Below are 21,804 nucleotides of genomic sequence, written 5' to 3' on the forward strand. Positions count from 1 at the left end.
ACGGCGGTACGTCGGTTTGGCGATTCGTATGCGGTAACAGGGATGAGTGTTTTACTACTGGACCAACATGGATCATCGGGTCTCGTGTGCTGAAAAGAGGCTTGTGAATTTCACATTGCATTACTTTGGTAGCTGGTTGACTTGTTCTGAAATCTTTGGTAACTGAGGCGCCTATTCTAGCACTGACGCGCTTAACTTTATACTACCTCGAACATACTCACTAACACTGGAACTAGTGACTGATACATTGACTGCCAGCAAGCGGGTTGTACGAGATATGTTATTTTGCCTTCCGGGCCAGGCCAGCTGCTTCAAAAGTCGTCTTACTATACCAGAAATCGAGGTGACAATGGGGCATGGGTAGTTCACACTATGATTATACCATGGCATGTCAGTAGTATGGAGTGTCGGTGCGTGTGATATGTTTTGTAACTATCTGAAATTCAAATGAGATATGCTATCATGTGCTACCGTAATTCCGCAGGTATTGGGGGCGGTGAGGTAATGAGTGGTTCACGTGAGGTTGTGCTAGTTGCTGCCGTTTTATCCTTGCATCCAAACCAACCAGGCGTTTCGCAAGTGGTCGTAGCGGTTGGAATGCTGCAACTTGATGTGGTGCTCGTTGTTGTAGCATCGTCTTTGTCACGACATCCAAACCTATTTGGGAATCAGTACATGCAGAACGAAGTAAGAAAGAACTAGTGATTGGGAACCTACCATCCGGGCGTCTTGCACGTGGATGTCGACGTAGTTGTAGTAGAGGATGTTGTCGAAGTCGTAGTTCCCGTCGTAGTGGTAGTTTCGTCAAGACATCCCCACCAGCCGGGCGTTTCACAGGTTGCAGTCCTGGTACGTGTCTTGGAAGCTTTGGTTGTGGTGCTAGAGCTTGAAGAAGTTGTTGATTCCGTCCCATTGCTTTCGTACATTTTCCAGTTTCCACAATCTCTGCATTCCGGAGTATACTTACACTCGGGTACCGTATCATACTTCCGAATAACATCGTTAATGACTGCTCGGATCTTGTGCGTTCCTATTCCGACACGCCAGCCCTTATCTCCGACCGTATCATATGTACACTCGTACCCTGTATGGCACGCTGATTCCAAGGCGTAACCAGCAAATGAGCAGGTGGCTGTGGCTCCGTTGCAGGTGCCGATATAGATAGGATCAGCAGTATGCCCGAAGTGGTAAGTTCCAGTATATTCACGCGTCTGAGGATACTGTGGATCGGCATGCGGAGGGACGGGAAGGCCAAGGCGTCCAGCGGCCAACGCCTCTGGGACGGCTTCGAACGTGACAACAGGCAAACCGTAGGTCAGACCGAGCAAGGAGCTGACAGCTCCACCGAGGGAGTGGCCAACGATCCAGATGTTGGAATCTGGGTAGATCTCGGTAACATTGGAATATAGTTCTCGAGCAGCCTGATAGTAGCGGTTTTCAGCGCGGAGTGCCTTGACCACGCACGTGTTGTTGCAGCTGTATGTGCTAGTGGCGCAGTCGCATACTTGATGCCAGGACCATTGTCCTTGCTGGGCGCAGCAGCAGCTGAAGAAGAGGTTGTCGTTTACTTTATCGTTGGTGGTGGTGCCTTCTCCATCAAATACAGCGGGCGACGTTCCTTTCAGGCCGATGACGATGGTGGAGTTGTTCTCGTCGGCAAAGACGTGGCCTCGCAAGCCATCTGTCTCCCAGCCGAAGTCGGCGCTTCTATTGAATGGCTCGCCCACCTCTTCCCAATCGGGCATGCCTGGAATGGCAACATAAGCGTCTGAGGCAATCAGAGCCATGCTCAAGACGGTCTCCTTATCTGTGACATTGGGCGCAGGAACATGATCAATGGTCCATGCGGAGGGAAGGCCAGCCAGCACGTAACCCCGTTCTCTTGCTTCAGCAACCATGGGATCTACCACGGCGGGTCTTCTATCGACTAACCGCTCGATCTTTCGAGATGAGCTCCTGGCCTTCAGAGGAGGCACCCTCTCTGCCTGGTGGCCGTCCTCGGAGGCAAGCCATACCTGGGCTGCCTGGGCTTCCGGCACATCCCGTCGTCGGTGAAGGCCCGGATGCCTGTAGGTTCCGTGATGCAGGATGTGGCGTAATGTGAAGGTGTGCTCCGCCGGCGGCGGGGGTTCTAGGTCGGGTTCTGGTATGAAAGGCGATAAGACAGGAGAATCACCGAAGGCGACTTGCGCTCGCTGGTCGGGTGTCGCGTGGGTTGTCGTGGATACAGCGAGGAAGGATAAGAGCAGTTGGGCGGTTACTCTGCCAGCAGAGGTGCAGTCTAAGCGGGAGGTTCTCTTGCGCGCCATCTTTCATTTGTCGCGGGTTATGGTGAAGGCATTCAGGCGAGAGGATGAAAAATCGGTGAAGACCCAGAGGAAGAGTCAGTACACCGGCGTCGTCGTCGTTGATTAGTCGTAGTGTATGTGTATGTGTAGGTGTAGATCTCTAGGTAGCGACCATCTACGATACCATGGATAGGATAGATGCAGTAGCCTACACTGTAGTGACCCCGTATCCACAATGTTATCGCGTGCCACCTGCTGAGGCGCCTATGACAACATCGCTCAGTGGACAAATGCTCCGATGCGGCCAACAAGCGGCATGTGCTAACCTAGTCACCCCTGCAGGCGTTCGTCTGCACCATATCTGGGAATGGGACACTTCAAACAAGTGCCCATGCCCATAATCCCAAACGTCTTAATGGCTACAGTTTGAGATGATAAGGTACGAGCAAAAAGGAAAATTCTATCTTAAAGGCCTGCAACCATCTCATTAGGGTTTTTCTCTCTCTCTCCCATTGTCATGCCGTGTCATACTATGCCATGCGAAAGATGCGGCCATGCTGTTGGTGTAAATGCTCGCGTCCGGTTTCGACTTTCCGTACAGTAGCATTACATTACATGCACGACTCAGAGCCGCCTGCAGCTTCCGGTGGTGTCGGCCCAGTGAACGCGGGGGATAAGACAGCGCCACACCCCGTTGGGGCAGCTGCCATCTTTCTTACATCTTTCCTCTGTAGAGGTCCCGTGGCATGGGATTGGAATTCACAGGACAAGCGTCTCCAGCCTCTCAAAAGTGTTTGCCTGCTGATATATCCATACGCCATCCAAGCCCTATTCACCTGATCTCGATCGAGATGGCTTCCACGTCCACGCCTACTACTTTTTAGTTGATTGTATTTTTAGTCAAGTCTAAGACGGGCTTGAATTCAACTCTTCATCGACCCAAAGTCCAAGCCCAGGTTCCAGGCCTGAAGCAGCTTTTATTCTCCACCTCGACGCAGCCTAGGTACAGTATGTCGTATCCCTGAACGTGGACCTCTTTTATCGCGTCGCCGATAACAGCCGTTACGTCTCAATTCCCATCGTCTGTCACACAGTTGCTTCACCCCATAGCTCCACGTCTAGAAGCTTGACCTGGACAATATTTCAATGTGCGGCTCATCCGGGAGACCTGTCATGACATTATCGAAAAATCACAACCGGAGACAGTCTTAGCACAGAACAAATAGCTCGCCAAGAGGGCCGACACCTTATTCTATCGTTTCAGAAAACCGCATGATATAGTCGCGTCACCAGATTTGATATCTTTACTTTCGTTTTGCACTTGCACATCATCACGTACTGTGCCATTGCCTGCTGTATTCATCATCTGCCATACCGTGCTTGCTGTTCTTGCATGTCACCTAGACCATCATGGCATTCAAACCTTCCGAGGCGAAACCGGGACTTCGCACCTCCAGATCCTTCACCCGTCAAGAGTCTCCAAAAGACCCAGAACCTCTGACCCGATCCCAAAGGGCAAATACCTTTCAGAATGGCAGCAATAGGCAGGCTACCAAGTCAGAACAAGATGCCTTTGATGCTGCTGAGTCGGACGACCCAATCGAGCCCCCACGAGCATCCGTCGATCTAGACGACATACCCATAGAACTCGTTAGCAAGATAGACAACTTCATCGACGGGCTGTCGGCTAAAGTCCATAACGCTCCACCCAACATTGACAACATATCACGGCGCTTTCAAGACTTTTACAGTACTGCAGCCCACCACATTCAGACACATATAGCCAGTCTCTCTACGCTTCAGAACCGAACGCAACGACCCTCTGTAACGGCCAGGCCGTCGGCAGCGAGCATCCTTAGAGCGAAAGCTGCTTCGTTAGGCAACAAAGAGAAGACTAAGAACACAGCCGCAATAGAATCCGAGCAGCAAATGGTCACATCCGAAGAATTAGCAGAAAGAAAGAAGGCTAGGAAGGCTTTAGAGCATAAAAGGGTTCTCCTCGAAGAGGCTGTTGAGAGGCGTTTGTGTGAAGGTATCTACGATCGGATATATCGTCACAGAACCACACAGGATGAGGCACAGGATGACAAGCTCCGGTCCAAGACAGCTGCCCTAGCTATGGTTGGCATCGGACCTACAGACCTCGGTGTCAAGATTGGCGAGCTTCCCGAGGGCAATATCGCAGCAGTAGCGAAGAAACAGGAGGAAATCTGCCAGTTTCTGGAACAGGCGCGGAAAGATTTGACCACCATGAGCGAGAAAAGATATCCATTGGGCAAACTGAACTACCTCAAGGCCGCACACAAGAGCATCGTTGATACGCTATCGATCTTCCACCCTTCTTCATCGGCTGATGAAATCATGCCTATGCTTATCTATACTCTAATCACCATGCCGCCGGAGAAACTCAGTGTCATTAGCGATCTGAAGTTCATCGAAAGATTCCGCTGGGAAGAAAAGGTTGAGGGTGAGGCATCTTACTGCCTTACCAACCTGGAAGCAGCTATAAATTTCCTCGAGACAGTCGACCTGGCAAGTCTGCGGGCTAGTGAGGCGCTTTCGGGACCATCCAAACTTGACGGCAGTCCGGGTACGTCAAAGGCAGAGACTTTTCCTCCAGCATACACAGCTGGCCTCTCAGCGACCGCTTCGACGCCGGCGATTATTACTCCCGTTGAAGAGTCAGGCCTCAGAGCACCCCCGTCGCCCACATTCGCCAAAACACTTGCCCAGCGTCGTCGGCTTAGTGACCTGATACAGACGCCAGCGCAAGCCATTGGTAATGCCAGGGACTCTTTCTTCGATTCGGCAGATCAGGGTATCAAGAATATAACCAACAGTCTTGGGGATAGTTTCAACTTCTGGCGCGGAAGGCTTTTGGATGACTCCTCTCACGGCGAGCTAGTGGTACCAAAAACTCTCGAAGACGCTAGGAAGCTCATCGGAACGCCGCCCCCCGACGACGACGTATCTGTGGATGGTTCAGGCGCGCGTGAGAGTGACATTCTAGCCGCTGGCAAGGAAGACAGAATGCTCAGTCTAGTCGGAGGAAGGAAGGCCTCAGCTACCTCCAGAGATCGCAGCACAGACAGCACTCGAAGTGCTCGTAGCGCAAGTAGTTCGAAGAAGGTCGTCTTTGCTACGGAGGAGAATAAGGAGAAGCTCGTCACTCCTGCAATCACTCCTGGGGGTTCATCATCAGCATCGAACCCCAATCTTGTTGAGCAAGCGAGGAATCTAGGAAACTCGCTGAACCCGATCAACAAATTTTCTGGCATGCTACGTCCGTTTGGCCGCTCGGTAACAACGCCTGCTCCAACATCAACTCCGAGAGATAGTGTTGCCAAGCCTGCGGACGGAGGCGACCTGGGTACTGTATGTATCCCCCCTCCCTTTCCCCATTTGTCCATCGTGCTATGCTTGTGGATGATATGCAAAAGCAGCCGTAGCTTTCCATCATCGTGGCTCAGCCTTCCCCTCTTGGATATCATCATAGTCAGATCTCTAACTTTTAATTACAGGCCTTCCCAGACATCGCTGCAGCACTGCCGCCAAAAGACGTCAAGATCCAGCAGATTAAGCCTCCTAACAAGAGGTTCATTGAGCTGCAAAACCCAGCAGACTTGAAACTTGGCGAGGTCCTCGAACTTCTCCGTGATTATAGGAGATTAGCTGGCGCATTAAAAGACATGGGCGCTTTCAAGGAAACATAGATACAAAGCAAGAAATCAACAATCCATCTCAAGCCAGAAACGTCCACTATGAGTCTTCGCAAGTGACCAGCTTTGCACGTCAAGTTGTCTCAGCATAACGAGTGTCCAGTGATACAGAGCCTTCCTGTTATAGCTAGTGTTAGTATATGCCCGTGCAAAACGCACTATCGTAGCTATTGCACAGATGGTCTCGGTAACATTGTAGGTAGTATCACCGTGCTTCGTATCATATGGTTTACCTCACAAGTAACACGGCAGAGGGATAAGATAGTACAGCCTGAGTTTGTCATTTTCTTGCATGTCAATTTCACTCTACCCATTCTTTTTTTTAATATCTAGATACCCGAGTTGACCATTTCTCTAAAACTCCATTTGACCGCCTTTCCTTTAGTTCCATGATTCCAAACCCTTGAGAACGCACCCCTCACCCGAACGCGAGACCAGCTTGCCGATCTTGTAAACGGTCTCTCCTTCCTCCTTGAGGATGCGAGTGACCTCGTCGACCTCGGACGAGTCCAGGACCGCCACCATGCCGACACCGGTGTTGAAGGCCCTAGCCATCTCGGCCGCCTCGACGTTGCCTGCCTTCTTCAGCCACTTGAAGACGGCGGGCAGGTCCCAGCTCGAGACGTCGATCTCGGCCGCCAGCTGCTTGGGGAGCATGCGCGGCACGTTCTCCGACAGGCCGCCTCCGGTGATGTGGGCGAGCCCCTTGAGCCTGGACACGACCTTCAGCAGGGGCTTCACGTAGACTCGAGTCGGCGTCAACAACGACTCGCCCACATTCACTCCGCTGTTGTCCCACGGCGCGGCATCCGAGTAGCTGACCTTGTCCTCCTGCAGGATTCGGCGTACCAACGAGAAGCCGTTGGAGTGGACGCCGTTCGAGGCAAGACCAATCAGGACGTCACCTTCTGCCATGTCATCCAGTCTAGGCAGACGGTGGTCGTTCTGCAAGATTCCCACGGCGCAGCCGGCGGCATCATAGTCGTCACCTTGGTACATGCCGGGCATTTCTGCGGTCTCGCCGCCCACCAAGGCACACCCGGACTGTCTGCAACCCTCAGCTACACCCTCCACAAAAGGTGCCAGCGCCTCGGGGTCTAGCTTGCTGCATCCGAGGTAATCCAAGAACATCAAGGGTCTCGCGCCCTGTACGACCAGATCGTTGACGTTCATAGCCACTAGATCAATGCCAACGGTGTCATGCTTCTTCGTTGCCTGGGCAATCATGAGCTTGGTGCCCACACCGTCGATGGCACCAACGAGGGTGAGTCTGTCCGCCGCATAGCCAGCGTTTGTCAAGTCGACCTCGCCACCAAATCCGCCGATCTCTGCGTCGGCACCAGGGATTGCCGTTGAGCGGACAGCCTTCTTGATACGTTCGACAAACTGGTTTCCAGCCTCGATGCTGACACCTGCTTGAGCGTAGGTGAGGGCCTTCTTGGTGTCCGAGGTTGGCCGGAAGGCGCGATGCGCAATATCCTTGCGGTGGTACATCTTGTCGAACTGGATGAGCTTGACGCCCTCGTATGCCTTGTCGACGGCCGCTCTCAGACTGTCGCCTGTCGCGGTCGCCGCGATGACACGACCACCTGCAGTGACAAGCTTGCCGTCCTTTAACTTTGTGCCGGCGTGGAAGATGTTAATGCCATTGGGTGGTTGCTGCACAGTCATCTCATCTCCCTTGGCGTAAGCTTCCGGGTAACCCCCGGCAGCAACAACAACTGTGGTGCTGAACTTGGGCTCGATGTTCATGATCAGGTTAGTAGCGTCGAGATTGCCCTTGACACATGCCACCATGATCTTGGCTAGATCAGTGTCCTCGGACAACAAGGGCAAGACTGTTTGCACTTCGGGGTCGCCGAATCGCACATTGTATTCCAGAACCTTGGGTCCGCTCGACGTGATCATGAAGCCAGTGAACAGGATACCCTTGAAAGGAATCTCGTCACGGCGCATGCCGTCAACGGTGTTTTGGATGATGTTGTCCATCTCCTTGATGAGCTCGGGAGTGGCAATGTTGGTAGGCGCGTAACAGCCCATGCCGCCAGTGTTCAAACCCTGATCGCCATCGCCAATTCGCTTGTGGTCTTGGGCAGGGGGGAACGATTTGATGCGAGAGCCGTCACAGAAGGTTAGAACACTCAGTTCGTCACCATGCAGGAACTCCTCGATGACGACCTCGTCTCCGGCTGAACCAAACTCCTTGTTGAGCATGACCTCCTTGAGACCTTGGTGCGCCTCCTCCTTGGTTGTAGGGATCAGAACACCCTTTCCTCCCGCCAGTCCGCTAGCCTTGATGACCACGTCATGGTTCACGCTGTCGAGGTATTTACGTGCTTGTTCGTAGTCGGAGAAGTTCTCGAAGGCGGCGGTGGGGATGTTCCACTTCTTCATGAAGTCCTTGGAAAAGGTCTTGCTGCCCTCCATGAGGGCGGCGTCCTTGCTGGGGCCAAAGGCCGGAATGCCATGTTCTTCGAAGAAATCGACGGCACCTGCCACGAGAGGCGCTTCGGGGCCGGGCACAACGAAGTTAAGATTCTTCTTCTTGGCGAGTTCGAGAAGGGCAGAGAAGTCTTCAGAGTTGACCGTCTCGACATTGGTAGTCTTGGGCGTAGTTGCAGTGCCTCCGTTTCCGGGGACCGCGATGATGGCCTCAACATGGGGTGACTGGCTGAGCTTCCACGCGATTGCGTTTTCTCGGCCGCCATTGCCAATGAGCAGGACTCGAAGTGGGAACTTGATAGGCATTCTAGCGGTTGCTCCTATCCGATCACGAATAAAGTGTCTTGGCAGTGTGAGAGATCGAGTGATCTCTTATCAAAAGCGAGAGCAGTCCTTGACGACTGCTCTGGAGAAAAAGATTTGTCCCGCTGTCGCAGCTCGAGAATTTATTAACCCCTCCCCCGCAATAATTTTCTCAGGGATCGCAGGCCCAGCAGGGCTGGAGGGGGTTCCACCAAATTTGCAGGTCTCGTCAAAGGCCTACTAACTAACTAGGTTAAAGGTAAGGTTGGTGGGCTGGTTAGCGCCAATTTCACCATGTAATAACTCTATAACATATGCATCTTATAGTTGATTCCGTTCTTATAGCTACCTTCGGAACTAGTACACGAAGATGGCTTCATTGAATCAAATGGTATCAATTTGAGACATCAGCCCGAGAACCCCATAAGAATAAGTCGCCATTGCTATCATTGTTGGACGACTGCTATGGTTGGTTGGAGTTGGACCTTCAGACTCCGTAATCTGAGAAACTTTGAGAAAACAATGCGATACACGCAGATACTCTGAGATCTTCTCAAAGTGTGCGCTTATAGCCGCCGGTATGACCACCCAATTGATGCTCCACAAAGTGGAACAGGCATACCGTACTGATATGACACAACGGTCTTCAATGCTTCCTTTTCTAGACGAATGAATTTCATACAAGGCCGTGGCTGGATTCCGTTACTGGACTCGGTTAATACTTACATTATGTGTTGCTAAACAGGGGATGCTGATATTTATGGTGTCGTGATTAATAAGGTTGAATATACCTATGATGAAATAGTTAGCAAAAACAAACTCGTAATAACAAGCACAACAAACAAACCAATATGACGGTTAAGGAACGGCAGACGTGGTATCATAGCGGACTAGGAATATGGGTAGTTGCCTCGATGGAAACTTTCTACATCATCCATGTCATGGGCACAATACGTAACCCTTTCCTTGATCAAGGACATCGGCGCGTGCTCAATTAGTGTCACTCTAAGTTCAAAACGCATCAAATCCAAATATCATATCCCGTAGATGCCCACGGCACGCGAACTCGACGTAGCAGAACATATGTAGTGACACACTTGGGTCGGATTTGCTCGCAGCCTGATCAATTTTCGTGGTAGCGCCGATAAGCAGTTAGCCACGACGATATTGTTGCCCCGTTTGCAATAATACTGATACTCATGGTGAATGTAGTTATCTCACGTAAATGAATCAGCGGCTGCGCACGAAGCACGGTTGTCATCTCCTATGTGAGGCAGCGCTCGAACGTGCTGGCGGTGTATTTCTCAACTCGCCGTATATGCTTCTCGAAACTGGCAAGTCTAAGTCGTGGAGCACCTGAGACGTAAGCATTTTCTGTGTGTCTCTGTAGCAAATAATGAGAAGTTTCTTGTCTGGACTGCTGCTGCAAGAAAGAGCGACCATATTAAGCCAAAATACATTTCGGGAATAGCAAAGTTGCGAATACACACGGGCCACTGCGTAGGCTTGAAGACTCGCAAAGTCGGATCATATTGATACTAGAAATCTCTCTCACTTACAGTGTTTTGAACATGTTTTATAAGATGCCTAAGTTGCAAGGTAATTAGCCTGCCGCCACGGCAAGAATCGTGTGGGATGCACAAACTTGTTGGTGCATGCGAATTTCGGGATTTACACGGAGTGAACGGATTAGTTGAAAAGAAATACAACCCGTATGTGAAAAGATTTGATTACATTTGTTTTTGCTATACGTTCACAATTATAAGTCGTTATAACACATCGCCAAGAAATCTCGGCGCGTACCTTTAATCCCAGTGTCAGGGTACCGTGTCTTATCGACGTTATCGCACCAAGACATGCGGCTAATCCCGTGTGCCGGCTGGGAGCTCGTCAGGAACGCCGACGTCACTCGTCGCGGTTGTTGCGTGCTCGTAGAATAGTTTAGAGTCATCGAACCTGCTCGATACCGGACTCGACGATACGCGATCCGCCTAATTAAAGAAAAAGACACCATGCTCCTCATTGGTCTGACGGGGTCTATTGCGACCGGGAAATCGACCGTGTCATCTATTCTCTCATCCTCACCCTACAATCTTCCCATCATCGATGCGGACTTACTCGCGCGCAAAGTGGTTGAGCCTGGCACGGCTGGCTACAACGCGATTGTGAAATACTTTGGGCCTACCACGCCGGACCTGCTTGTTGAGCCATCAGATACAGTCCCCGAGAGGGGAGTCAATGGCAAGGGAAGGCCGTTAAACCGGCCGGCACTTGGCAAACGGGTGTTTGGTAACAGCGAGGAGAGGAAGAAGGACCGTGGCGTTCTCAATGGTATCGTGCATCCTGCTGTGCGAAAGGAGATGTACAAATCCCTATTCTGGTGCTACATCACAGGTCACTGGGCAGTAATTTTAGACGTTCCACTTCTCTTTGAGAGCGCTTTGGACAGGATGTGTGGAGTGGTGATGGTGGTGGCAGTCAGAGATCCAGAGGTACAGATGAGGAGACTTATGGAGCGAGATTCCCATCTCAGCAGAGAAGATGCGGAGAACCGGGTGATGAGTCAAGGGGATGTGCGCCTCAAGGCAAAGAGATGCGAAGCCAGAGGAAAGGGAAAGGGGGTTGTGGTTTGGAATGACGGAGGCAAGGCTGAGTTGAAGAACAACATCGATCATGCAATCGAGGAAATACAGAAGAGCAGTCCCGGCTGGTGGAGTTGGCTGCTCCTTTTCTACCCGCCTCTGGCTGTCATTTCGGGTGGTTGGACATTCTGGCAAAACATGCGGATCAACAAAGCATGGGGGGAGCAGGAATTGAAAGAGAAGGCCAAGCTGTAATATTGAGTATATTGTGCCCAAAATTTCTTTCCGGCAAGGCAGCTATGATGCTAAGCAATTGGCGCGAAATGAAGTCTGGGTGGTCACTGCAGGACAAATGTCAAACTTGAAATAATCGGCCACGGGCATCGTTATCGGGTAGTATATCGCCTGGGACCTTGGTTCTTGAGGTGTATGCCTGCAAAGCTCATGCCAACGTTACAGTCCTTGGTTGCACTTTCTGACTTGCGGTTGCCGGGGAGCTTCCTATCCATCACGTCCTCGGAAATGTCCCGCCAAATCATCTCCATCAATCCTCAAACTCCTGCACACTCTCCCTTGGGATCCTAGAAGTTGACCACAGAAGCATCTGGATACATTGACACATCATCATATTCGAATTACCAACTGTACTTTTGATTTCTCAGTCGGCGACACATTCACACGACGGCCGTTCGAATACTTCTATTCATTCCTCCCCATACATTGGTACTTTCACAGAACTCGATCAAACATCGTTTTATTACCGTCTCACAGTCAGATGCCACAATGCGTGCCAAACATGCCAATTCATTTTGCGAATGGGTTGTGGGCGCGAACCTTACCCGCCGCAAGAAGTCCTCGCGTCACAGAACAGTCGCCAATCTCTGCTGGGAGACCGACGATGAGAATGACACCGACACTGTGTCTCTTTCAATTCCAAGAGCGGATCGACTAGCAAAGCTTGCGCGTGTGGCCAACAAAAAACGAGTTCACTTTGCAGAGGACTCGGCTGAAGATGCAACAGAGGTTAGTGTCAGCGAGAGCATGAGTGAATCAGATCAAGCTGCAGACACGATGTTTGACTCGGACTGCCCTTGTAACAAGTGCGAAACACAGAAAAACATACTGAACAACATGAAACAGGCGAAAAAGGACGCAGGCACAACCGATACCGAGGTCAGTAAAGGCGAAAGCACAGCTGAGAGCGGCAATGATACGGAGGATGACATCGTCTCGGACTGCCCTTGTGGCAAATGCATATCTGCAAGAAAGACACTAAGCAAGAGGAAACAGGCAAACAAGGATTCTGGATCCGAGCCAGAGTCGGATGCTGAGATCCACGCTAAACATAAGGAGAAGAAGGCGAAGGAGCAAGCAGCAAAGGTGAAAAATTCCAAGGAGAAGCAGGCCAATGAGAAATCCACGTCTGACGAGAAGGGGGGCGATGACGGCAAAGGCAAGAAGACCAAAAACAAAAAGAAGGAGTCTGAGCCTGAGTCCAAGCCTGAAGAGAAATCCAACGCCGAGTCCGAAACCGCAGTAGAATCGAGCGCTTCCGAAGACCAAAGCAAACGTACCACCAAGTCCAAGAACGACAAGCAGAAAGGCAAGGGGGGCAAGAAGCCACAAGTAGAGACTTTTGAGGAAGAGTCCGAAGCAGTCGAGACCGAAGAGGAGATTCCAAGGGCCAAGAACAAGAACGAGACTAAAAAACAGGATGAACGTGCCAAGAAGAAATCCAAGGACAGCCAAAAAGATCAAAACGGCAATTATGGGAAGAAGAGCAAGAAAGGCGAACAACAAGTCGGTGGCTCTAATCAGAAAGTAGAGCTCGTCGAATCCGCTCCGCCCAAAAAGAAGGACAAGAAAACGAAATCTTTCTCACAACCCCTACCTCGCCGACCAGAATTGCTCATGCCAATCAATGCTCAAGTCCTTCAGATCGAGCACTCCGTTGAATGTGCTGACGACCCGCGCCCTAACGCATTTTACGATGCTGAGCATGGTGTTATGCGCGTCTACCATGGCGGTGCTTATGGAAACCCTTGCGGGGCTCTGTATCCTAAACGTTGGTCGAACAATATGCCCCTCGGTGTTCCGCATCCCTCACAGAACCCATGGATGTACGGGTTTCCTCCATCTCAAGGCCCAGTTCCTCCACCGCCGCCGGGTTGGGTCCCACCAGTCGCTCAAGGACCCGGTCCTGGAAACCCTTGGTTTCAAGGAAACTTCACCACGCAGGTTCCTGGTCCGGTTACTCCCAAGCCCGGGGACCAACGTGCTATCTACAATACGTCCCCATCCCTCCGGGCGGCGGCAAATAAAAATTCGAACAACGTCGGGCCTTTCGCGCCACGTCCCTCTCCAGCGAAAAACGGCGGATCGAAACAGAAGGATACCCAGGGTGCTCAGGGCCCCCAAGGCTCCAATGGAACGGCCAACGATGCAGGAATCGGCGGGTGGAGTCCGATGCACAGCAAGAAGTTACATGAGGCCTTGGAAAAGGCCAAGAGCCAGCGTGGTAGTAATGCAGGTAGTCAGAAGAACGATGACGGTTGTGGTACAAGTGGTGCGAATGGCGGCAAGGACAATGGCAATGCTCAGTCGAACGGTAATGAGTGGAGTATGGGAGGCAATGCCCAGAACAATAATAGTGCTTATGGAGGTAATCAGGGCAACAACATGCAAAATAGGACGGCTGGTTACGACGAATGGGGAACAAATGATAATCAGAACAACGGTACTGGTACTGGAGGATGGGGCGGCGAGAATACGTGGAATGCCAACGACAACGAGACCTCGAACAATAATACAACTGGCGGCGTGGGAGACAACAGTGCCAAAGCCAACCAGAATAATGGCACGAGTTGGGGAAGAAACGATGATCAAAGCAACAACGGAAAATCTGGCGGTTCACAGGCGAAGGGCTCTCCGTCCAACAAGCCGCCTTCCTCTGGTGGCAACGTAGGCCCTACAAACAACGGAAACGGCAACGGCAACAAGGGCACTCAGTCCAACAGTTCCAACGAGTCTATGCCGGGCGCCTGGCCTCGATCCTCTGGCGGAAATGTCTTTGGCTCAACCCAAGCATCAAATCAAGGTCCCCAAAACTCTCCGACACAAGCCCTACCATCTTCAGCTGGTAACGTGGCTGGGAATGGCGACTGGGGAGAAACGGCCAACAATAATAATTGGGGGAATAATGATGCTGCGAACGAGACCGGCGGTAAGTAAACAGTCGCAACTCTTTGGCAGTGAAAAAAAAATTGAAAAAAAAGGAAGAAGAAGAAAAAAGGCTAAAATGATTTCGTTAGGTTTCTGGGATAGCAAGGAGGGACAGGCTGATCTGAACCGGGTTGATCCGGTGGAGTGGTAGAAGCTGGCGTCTTCTTCCCACACTGGCGCGTTTTCTACGGTCAACTTATAAGACTTGGTGTTGGTCACGTTATCCCTGTTTCGGTAGCTGATGGACAATTGTTGCAGGAGCCGGCTTCTGAACAGGCCATCATCATGTCCTTGGTATTTCTTCACTGCTGTTTTGTGTTCCGGGCACTTGAGTGTTAATAGACAGAAAATATGCAGACAGCTCCGGCGGACAGCCAATAGGGTGATCAGGTGAACAGCGTTGCTTTAAAGCGTGCGATGATCGCGCGACCTCTGCTGAGGTGGGGTAGGCCAGACTGCTCTACGTTGTAAGATTTCCTTCTAACTTGTTTGTGATGAAATACAGAGATACTCAATTACATTTCACGTTTGGGTGACGAAAACAGCGATGGTGACACACAATTATAGTCTTTTGGCCCCGTTTTGGCTGGCCAACAGTGGAGCATGTGTAAGACTTTCCAGTCCTCGAGCGGGTTGAGAGTCTATCAGTATAGCCTCTGAGCCGTACACGACAGAATGGCAAAACGGTTTTTTCGCCATGCACTAATCGATGGATTCCGTCACTCATAGCAGCTCCTAAACCCTTGAGCGGCGTGATGACCTGTTATTGCTACCTACATCCAGACACAGCACACTCACTTGGAAGGTAGCCCAGATTATCGAGTTTCTTCATCAACTATTATCGCAATGCCAGGAGCTCCCACCCACGTCAAATTGCCCATCGCTACTCATCTTACCCATGGGTACTTGGCGGGTATAAAATATAATGTACGGATTATAGAGTGATATGCGCACGGCAATATGGCTCGTACGTTTGTAACTATCCCGATAACAACATTTTAATTATCTGGATTTGGAAACCCAATGGATAGCCTATGGGTAGATTATTTCTACAGGCCCATGGGTGGGAATTCCTAACCTTACTCGAGACCGTGCTTCACAAGAAACCCATCCTCTTCCGCTGGAGGGCCTATCTTTCGGGAGCCAATACAGAAGGCTTCGGTGGCGCACATGGGGCATGCGAAAACTCTCTATCCTGGCTGCCAGCAACAAAAGCGATCTTGCCGCTCTCATGGCCATGCCCCTCAGCCCTGTCGCAGCACGCGTCGGGCAGAGATATTTTGGTACATCGGAGTCGAACGACCGGTTAACGACGCTTCGAATGGCGGCATCTCAGCCTGAGGAGTTTTGATCGGCCAGCATACATGCAGTCACCTGATTTGACTCACACTTTCAAAAAGCTTTTGGCCGCGAAGGAGTACAAGTGTAAAAAAGCCACAGACAGCTACAAACAGAAGGGGCCGTAGGTATGGAGGTTCCCGGCACGGCGGCTGCAGGGACACGAACGAGCCTTCAGATGGGTTCTGCGGTGCCTGTCAGCCTTCCGGAGACCTCTCTAGAATAACTGGATCAACGTAGTCCATCAGAATCGTGTAAGGAGACAACGAAGGGAGCACAGAGCGCTGGATGGGCTGCCCTACGTACTCCAACGACATAGAGGCCGACCTGACGTCTGGTTCGAGGCCGGTTACGACGGGTTTCTCACGCGTAAGATAATCTTCGATAGAGACCTTATCCTTCTTATTAAGAAATCAAGCTTTATTATATTATGTTTATATAAGTAAACAAATATAAAATAATGTTTTAATTATTAATCATCTTATTCCAACGTGGAAAGTTGCGGTAATAAATCTTATATAATACACGACGTAGTATTGTGAAACTACGTAGTGAAGTCTTTTAAAAGTTCAAATAAATGGCCGGATTTACACGTACATAGCTGCCAAAGCAGCAGCGAGGAAGACCCGTGTTCAATGGCAATGCGTTCATGGGATTATTGTTGCGAGCAACATTTTTCTCAAAAGAACGTCGTCACGTTTGCAGTAAGAATCATAATTTGAGGGGAAGGTACCAGTTTGATTTAAGTGAACTGTAAGAACTGCAATATTCCGACATATGTTTATCAGAGCGCAGACGTACCCCGAGGTAGCTGGCCCTTGTGCGATACTTTTCCAGCCTCCTCGCTATTGATCCAAAGAAGCAGTTTTTGTGAGCCAGACCCCTGCACCCCCGAGAGTTGATTTTTGGTTTGTGAAGGAGCGACAGATTGCAAAAGCAAAAGCAGAAGCATAACGAATCAAGGTGTCAAGTTGGGAGCTTGAAGGTCAAGTACAACCAGACACGTGAGAGCAGCGCATTTACTCGTCATCAGAGGACTCCTCGTCAGCCTCATCTAGCCACATAATGAAAGGTTCGGAAGCCTTGCGAATGGCTCGAGAGGTCTTGAGGTCACAGTACTTCTTGCTGGCCTTGCTGCCCCACTTGCGGATGAACTCCTCGGAGATCAACTCCTTATCGTAGAGCTGGTAGAGGATCTTGTTCGAGACAACGTCGCTGCTGAGTAGCTTGGGGTTCTCCTTGCCCTCCTTGGCGAGTAGACACTCGATGCCGCCCAGGAAGGCCTTTTCATGGCGGTCGGAGATTTTGCCGGGGTTCTCCGGATCCTTAAGGAACTGACAATCATGTTAGGTGTGTCAATAGAAACGAAGAACATGATAAGCTTACCTGCTTCAAGATACCAGCACGCTTGGGGATCTGGGCGACGATGTTCTGGTCGAAGAGCGTCTGGGCCAGGATCAGGACAGTCTTGTGCTTGGTCTCGATGCCAAGCTCCTTGGCCTTCTTGTAAATTTCGATATCGTCAACATTGTCAACGCCATTTGCCTTTGCCTGTTCGAGAATCCAGTTGCCAAGTTCATCGTAGACAGTGGGACCACTGCTTTCATCGTCGTCATCATCAGCACCTTCGAGAACGAGCCTGTCACGGAACTCGTCGGGAAGGGCGTTCTGGCGAGCCTTGACGGCCTGCTCAGACATATCGACAGACCAATCGTCATCCTTGACCTCCTTGGGCGCGTGATTGACCTGGGCGGCAGCCTTGATGAACTCGTCGTCGTCAGCTTCGTCATCATTCTCTTCGTCGCCATTCTCGTTGGAGCCATTCTCGGAGTTGTCATCACCGCTCCCGTTGCCATTCTTGTCATCACCGTTGTTCAGACCCAGTTGCTTGGCTCTGCGGGCGGCCTGTCGCTCAGCCTTGGTAGTCTTGGACTTCTTGCCCTTCTTGGACTGGGTCTTCAAGATGAAGTTGATCAAGTTGGAGTGAACCAAGGGCTTGCTGCGGGCACCGCAGGCTTTGCAGTCCTTTCGAACAATTTCGTCCTTGATGCTGAGGTCGGTCTCGGGGTTGCCGCAGTCATCACAGAGGACGTACTTCTCGATGAAGACGAAGAGCGACTTCTGCAGAGTTTCACCATCGTGAGCGCCATTGACGATCCAGCGGTCATCCGGAGGATCCATGTTGGTCTGAGCGCCGAGATCAAGTCCGAACCACTTGATTACGTGGCCTCCGGGGCGGGCAAGGGACTGAGCGACGGTGCTCAGGTTGACAATGACGGTCTTGATACCGTTGCCCTTTCCTTCGACCTTGACTTGGAGTCTGGGCATCTTGTAGCGGTAGAACTTGTCGTCAGCCCTCTTGGGGTTGATGGCAAGTAGTTCAACCATGGTGGCGGTATTGTAGATAGTTTAAGTCTGGTGATGGATATACGAGTGTGGTTGGTCCGGCTTGGCTGGGCAGAGCTGGCCGACTATATGGCTTTGACGATGCAGGTTCGTTAATATGGGGTGACGAGGGTTCGTTGTAACTAATAGGTCATTTGCGAACTGATGAGTGTCGATATGGCGACTGGGTGTGTCGAGAAGATGACGGACGAGCCAGGCTGTCAGTAGAGATTCTGATGCTTAGCAAACATAAGGGAAACCGGAAGTAGGTTGTCGTGGGCGTAGGCAGGCATTAACTCGTTGTGAGGAATCTAGTTCAACCGACTGAGCTGATGTTGGGGCTACGTTGTTTCCGCGGTATGCGAAAAGAGTGCAGCGTAAGAGGGGGTTGGTGTCTAAACACAGCGTTCTTGTCGTGCTGATACATAAACAGCAATATGAATAATACCCGTTTACGTGGGGTGTTGGTGAAGCACAGGCTGGAGTAGGGGGGGGAGAAAGCTAGATCGCTGATGACACGCAACGAAGAGCCTCTAGTATGAAGTGCGACTGTCCTGGTTACAGACGAAACAGTCGACAGATATGGTCGAGGTAGTAGGCGCTGTGCCAGACGGTAGGGCAGTTGCTTGAGATGGCGGTTTGGTGTGTCAGCAGGCAAAGAAGCCGCAAGAGTTTAAGACTGTTTCTCTCTGCGAACAGAGGTGATTCAGATGGTCCGGGGACAGTTATTGAAGGTGAGTAACCAATCTGATGGTTGTCGCAGATTTCGCTGTCGAAAAAGGCAGAGAAAGAAGTTGGGAGAGTGTTGTTGTAAGAGAGGAAGAGGAGGAGGCTTAACACTAAAAGGAACGGACGGAAATCATGCTTAGGTTTTCAAGTGAATGAGGCACACATATTTTGGGGGTCACTAACGTAGTACCCGCATTACATTACAGTGCAATTCAAAACCGCGAAGCCAAGCGAAGCAAAGCGAAAGCGCAGCCGCTCTTCAGGTCAGGCCACCATGTCAACGCATCTGCATGTTTCCAAATCGAGGGGCAGTCTTCCAGTCTTCCCTGGCCTCTGAGCATTGAATACTCACTCCCTCACTCCATACGTGCTCGCAAGTTCAGGTGGCAGCAGGGCGAGAGGGGCCGGCCGCTCTCTGTCACTGGGCGCTCGCTAGGTGCGGAGCTACGGAGTTTGCAAAACTCTACAGTTTGTGGGGTATGCGAGGCGAAAGTCGTGATTCTACGACAAATTACTCTTTGAGAACCGTTGTTCTTTGTACTACAGATCCGTTCCAGGTTCGCACCATAACTGAACAATGAAACCAGCCAAACCATGCCACCCGTGCAACTTGTGTACCAACAACTGGCACTGCCACGGGATCCCAACCTTGTACAGGATTCGCCTGATTACTTGCTTCCACGCTTGCGCACCTCGGATGCATACCTTAACCGTCCCATTGGGCAGGGCTACCAAGATCATAGTGCAATTTTTCAAACCCCTGAATGTTTTTCACCATTCGCCGTTTATCCCGCTCTCCACGGAAACTGCGTCTGTGTAATAAAATATGTGCGTGTTTTGTAAAACCGAGGCTCCAGAATTTCCCACTTCAGGTCCCAATGAATTTATGAAAGTGGCAACACCTCCTAGAAGAAACACAGCACGGGAATATGGTTCGGTGGATAATTATGCTGATGTTTTGTGCAAATCTCATTCAACGATTCAAGCTCCGCATCGCACTGGGTATATCTTCAGACCATCTACGGGCCAGTCTCCCTCACCAAAATTCCCTACTAGACTCCTAGTGCCATAACGCCAAAATCATCGGGGAAGCTCTGTGTTCCCAATCCAAAGTTTCTACCGTATATGTAGTCTGGTCTGCAACCGGTTCCATGCCCCAAAGAGAATAAAATAGCACGTGTAGAACTGCGAGACAAAAAAGAGTAAGGCCGAACAAGGAGGAAGGTAAGCATCAGGCAATCAGAACGTTATCACGATGAAGTACCCGGCTCATCCTTCGACTGAGTAACTTGAAGCCCATGACTGCTGGCAAGGGACTTCCAGGCAGCCATCTCTCGATACGCCCTTTCGCACTCTTGCTTGAGCTTGTCATTCGAAGAGCTTAGTTCTGAGATGGCCTGCTCTGTCAGAAGCTTCTCTAGCGTCCACTTCTCAATATTCTGAGCCTCATTTTCCTTCAGCTGGCTGATATAAGAGACGGCCCTTTGTAGAATAGAGCCCTTATTCTTCTCGCATCCCGGCACGATCTTGGCTAGCTCGTTAATGCCCTCGTTGATCGTCTCTCTTCGCCGACGTTCAACTTTGCGACAAGTCAGCTCTGTGTACATCAAACCAATGAACTCGATGATTTACCTTCTTTATGGTTATCTTTACGTAACTTGTGCCACTCTTCAGATCCAACAGCTGGTCTGGGACCCTGTGGTTGTGGTGATTGAAACACTGCGGAATTGGGTCTGATACCATTTTGGCCGGGAGCATGCGGTGCGTGAAGAGGTCCTTGATTTGCCGGGTCATGCAGCCCGTCTGTTGATACCATGTCGTTCGTCCCAAATGGTTGATGCTCGTTCTCAACGGTGGACTGTGCAGCGAACTGCTCCTCAGTCGTGGGGGGTATGTGGATTGTGGGATACATAGAACCTAATGCTGCAGCCGCGGTACTCGAGGCATTAGCCGGATCAGCGGACTCGTGATGGTCTGCTGTTGCTTGCTGCAATGCAGTGAAGTCTGCAGCATTAACGCTGGCAGCAGCTGCGGCCTGAGCCGCTTCAACAGCACTCTCGACATAGGAAGCCGCGGCATCGGCATCAGGGTGACTCGACATGGCTACCGTTGAGGTATTACGCTTTGTCCGCCTTGACTCAACTGGTGATGAATCAGGGGCTCCCCGCTTGCGTCTACCTGTAGGACTGGTGGATGCTTGCGTTGTGTAGTCGTTTTGCTCTTGTGTGACAGCCTCAGCCATTGCAGTTAAATAAGCTCGATCAGCGGTATTCAATTGCTCGAGGGCGGCAGCCTCGTTCTGATATGCGGCAGACTCCATCATCGCTGAGCATGCGAGAAGCTTGTCAGATGGCGGCACCTACAGCAGGCCCAATACCAAATAAAGTCTCCTAGGACTGGGTCGCAAATGCGAACTCTATTGCAGTCAGCGTACTGTATGCCGTGGATATAGGCGCGCATCATGAGCAAACAGGAATATTTGGATTTGTTCACAAAGAAAAGGTGCAGTTTCCAAGGTGCCCGCGTGGCGTTGTGCAGCATCTCTTGCACAACGCACAGGCATAGGACGACTGAGGGCGCGCCGTGTCATTACTGGGTGCGGGGAGCTCTATGGAAACAAGCGGCCTAGAAAACCAGCCCAAATGATGCTGCAAAGAGACTTGGCCTAGCCGAAGAAGCAATGATAGAATTGAGTGCGCAATGTCTTGAGGATCTGCGGCCGGTAATCATGACCTGCAGATATCGACTTATACAGGCGCGTCGATCTTGGTTGGAGCCACACTTGCGGCCGGGAGC

General features: G+C 51.0%; 8 protein-coding genes across 8 annotated transcripts; 4 read left to right on the forward strand and 4 right to left on the reverse strand.

Moving 5' to 3' along the window:
• Positions 1–467: 467 nt before the first annotated feature.
• Positions 468–2,309, reverse strand: BKA67DRAFT_517443 (Alpha/Beta hydrolase protein; the record flags this gene model as incomplete). The annotated part of the gene is made up of 2 exons (XM_046097906.1): positions 468–657; positions 718–2,309. 2 exons carry the CDS (start codon positions 2,307–2,309, stop codon positions 468–470), a joined length of 1,782 nt encoding a protein of 593 aa, XP_045958648.1.
• Positions 2,310–2,469: 160 nt separating this feature from the next.
• BKA67DRAFT_564909 (uncharacterized protein) lies at positions 2,470–2,966 on the forward strand. Its single transcript, XM_046102783.1, has one exon. It carries the CDS (start codon positions 2,474–2,476, stop codon positions 2,687–2,689), a length of 216 nt encoding a protein of 71 aa, XP_045958649.1. The 5' UTR covers positions 2,470–2,473; the 3' UTR covers positions 2,690–2,966.
• Positions 2,967–3,731: 765 nt separating this feature from the next.
• Positions 3,732–6,001, forward strand: BKA67DRAFT_492227 (uncharacterized protein; the record flags this gene model as incomplete). Its single annotated transcript, XM_046096998.1, has 2 exons — positions 3,732–5,663; positions 5,810–6,001. Coding segments are annotated over 2 exons (2,124 nt in total), but the record flags the coding sequence as incomplete, so codon positions are not given.
• Positions 6,002–6,271: 270 nt separating this feature from the next.
• On the reverse strand, positions 6,272–8,874 carry BKA67DRAFT_564912 (phosphoribosylglycinamide synthetase). The gene has a single exon (XM_046102784.1). The coding sequence runs from the start codon at positions 8,753–8,755 to the stop codon at positions 6,389–6,391; it is 2,367 nt and encodes a 788-aa protein (XP_045958651.1). The 5' UTR covers positions 8,756–8,874; the 3' UTR covers positions 6,272–6,388.
• Positions 8,875–10,764: 1,890 nt separating this feature from the next.
• Positions 10,765–11,589, forward strand: BKA67DRAFT_658682 (dephospho-CoA kinase; the record flags this gene model as incomplete). Its single annotated transcript, XM_046107319.1, has 1 exon — positions 10,765–11,589. The coding sequence occupies one exon, from the start codon at positions 10,765–10,767 to the stop codon at positions 11,587–11,589; it is 825 nt and encodes a 274-aa protein (XP_045958652.1).
• Positions 11,590–12,117: 528 nt separating this feature from the next.
• On the forward strand, positions 12,118–14,707 carry BKA67DRAFT_658683 (uncharacterized protein; the record flags this gene model as incomplete). The annotated part of the gene is made up of 2 exons (XM_046107320.1): positions 12,118–14,557; positions 14,646–14,707. The coding sequence occupies 2 exons, from the start codon at positions 12,118–12,120 to the stop codon at positions 14,705–14,707; spliced, it is 2,502 nt and encodes an 833-aa protein (XP_045958653.1).
• A 2,206-nt stretch (positions 14,708–16,913) lies between these two features.
• BKA67DRAFT_517114 (domain found in IF2B/IF5-domain-containing protein) lies at positions 16,914–18,282 on the reverse strand (the record flags this gene model as incomplete). The annotated part of the gene is made up of 3 exons (XM_046097874.1): positions 16,914–17,210; positions 17,281–17,675; positions 17,775–18,282. The coding sequence occupies 3 exons, from the start codon at positions 18,280–18,282 to the stop codon at positions 16,914–16,916; spliced, it is 1,200 nt and encodes a 399-aa protein (XP_045958654.1).
• Positions 18,283–20,054: 1,772 nt separating this feature from the next.
• Positions 20,055–21,502, reverse strand: BKA67DRAFT_277111 (uncharacterized protein). The gene is made up of 2 exons (XM_046095928.1): positions 20,641–21,502; positions 20,055–20,587 (listed from the first exon to the last, which is right to left on the reverse strand). Exons 1-2 carry the CDS (start codon positions 21,329–21,331, stop codon positions 20,259–20,261), a joined length of 1,020 nt encoding a protein of 339 aa, XP_045958655.1. The 5' UTR covers positions 21,332–21,502; the 3' UTR covers positions 20,055–20,258.
• Between the last annotated feature and the right edge of the window lie 302 nt (positions 21,503–21,804).

Source organism: Truncatella angustata (assembly GCF_020726525.1).
Source record: "Truncatella angustata strain MPI-SDFR-AT-0073 chromosome Unknown BKA67scaffold_4, whole genome shotgun sequence".
NCBI lineage: Eukaryota > Fungi > Ascomycota > Sordariomycetes > Amphisphaeriales > Sporocadaceae > Truncatella > Truncatella angustata.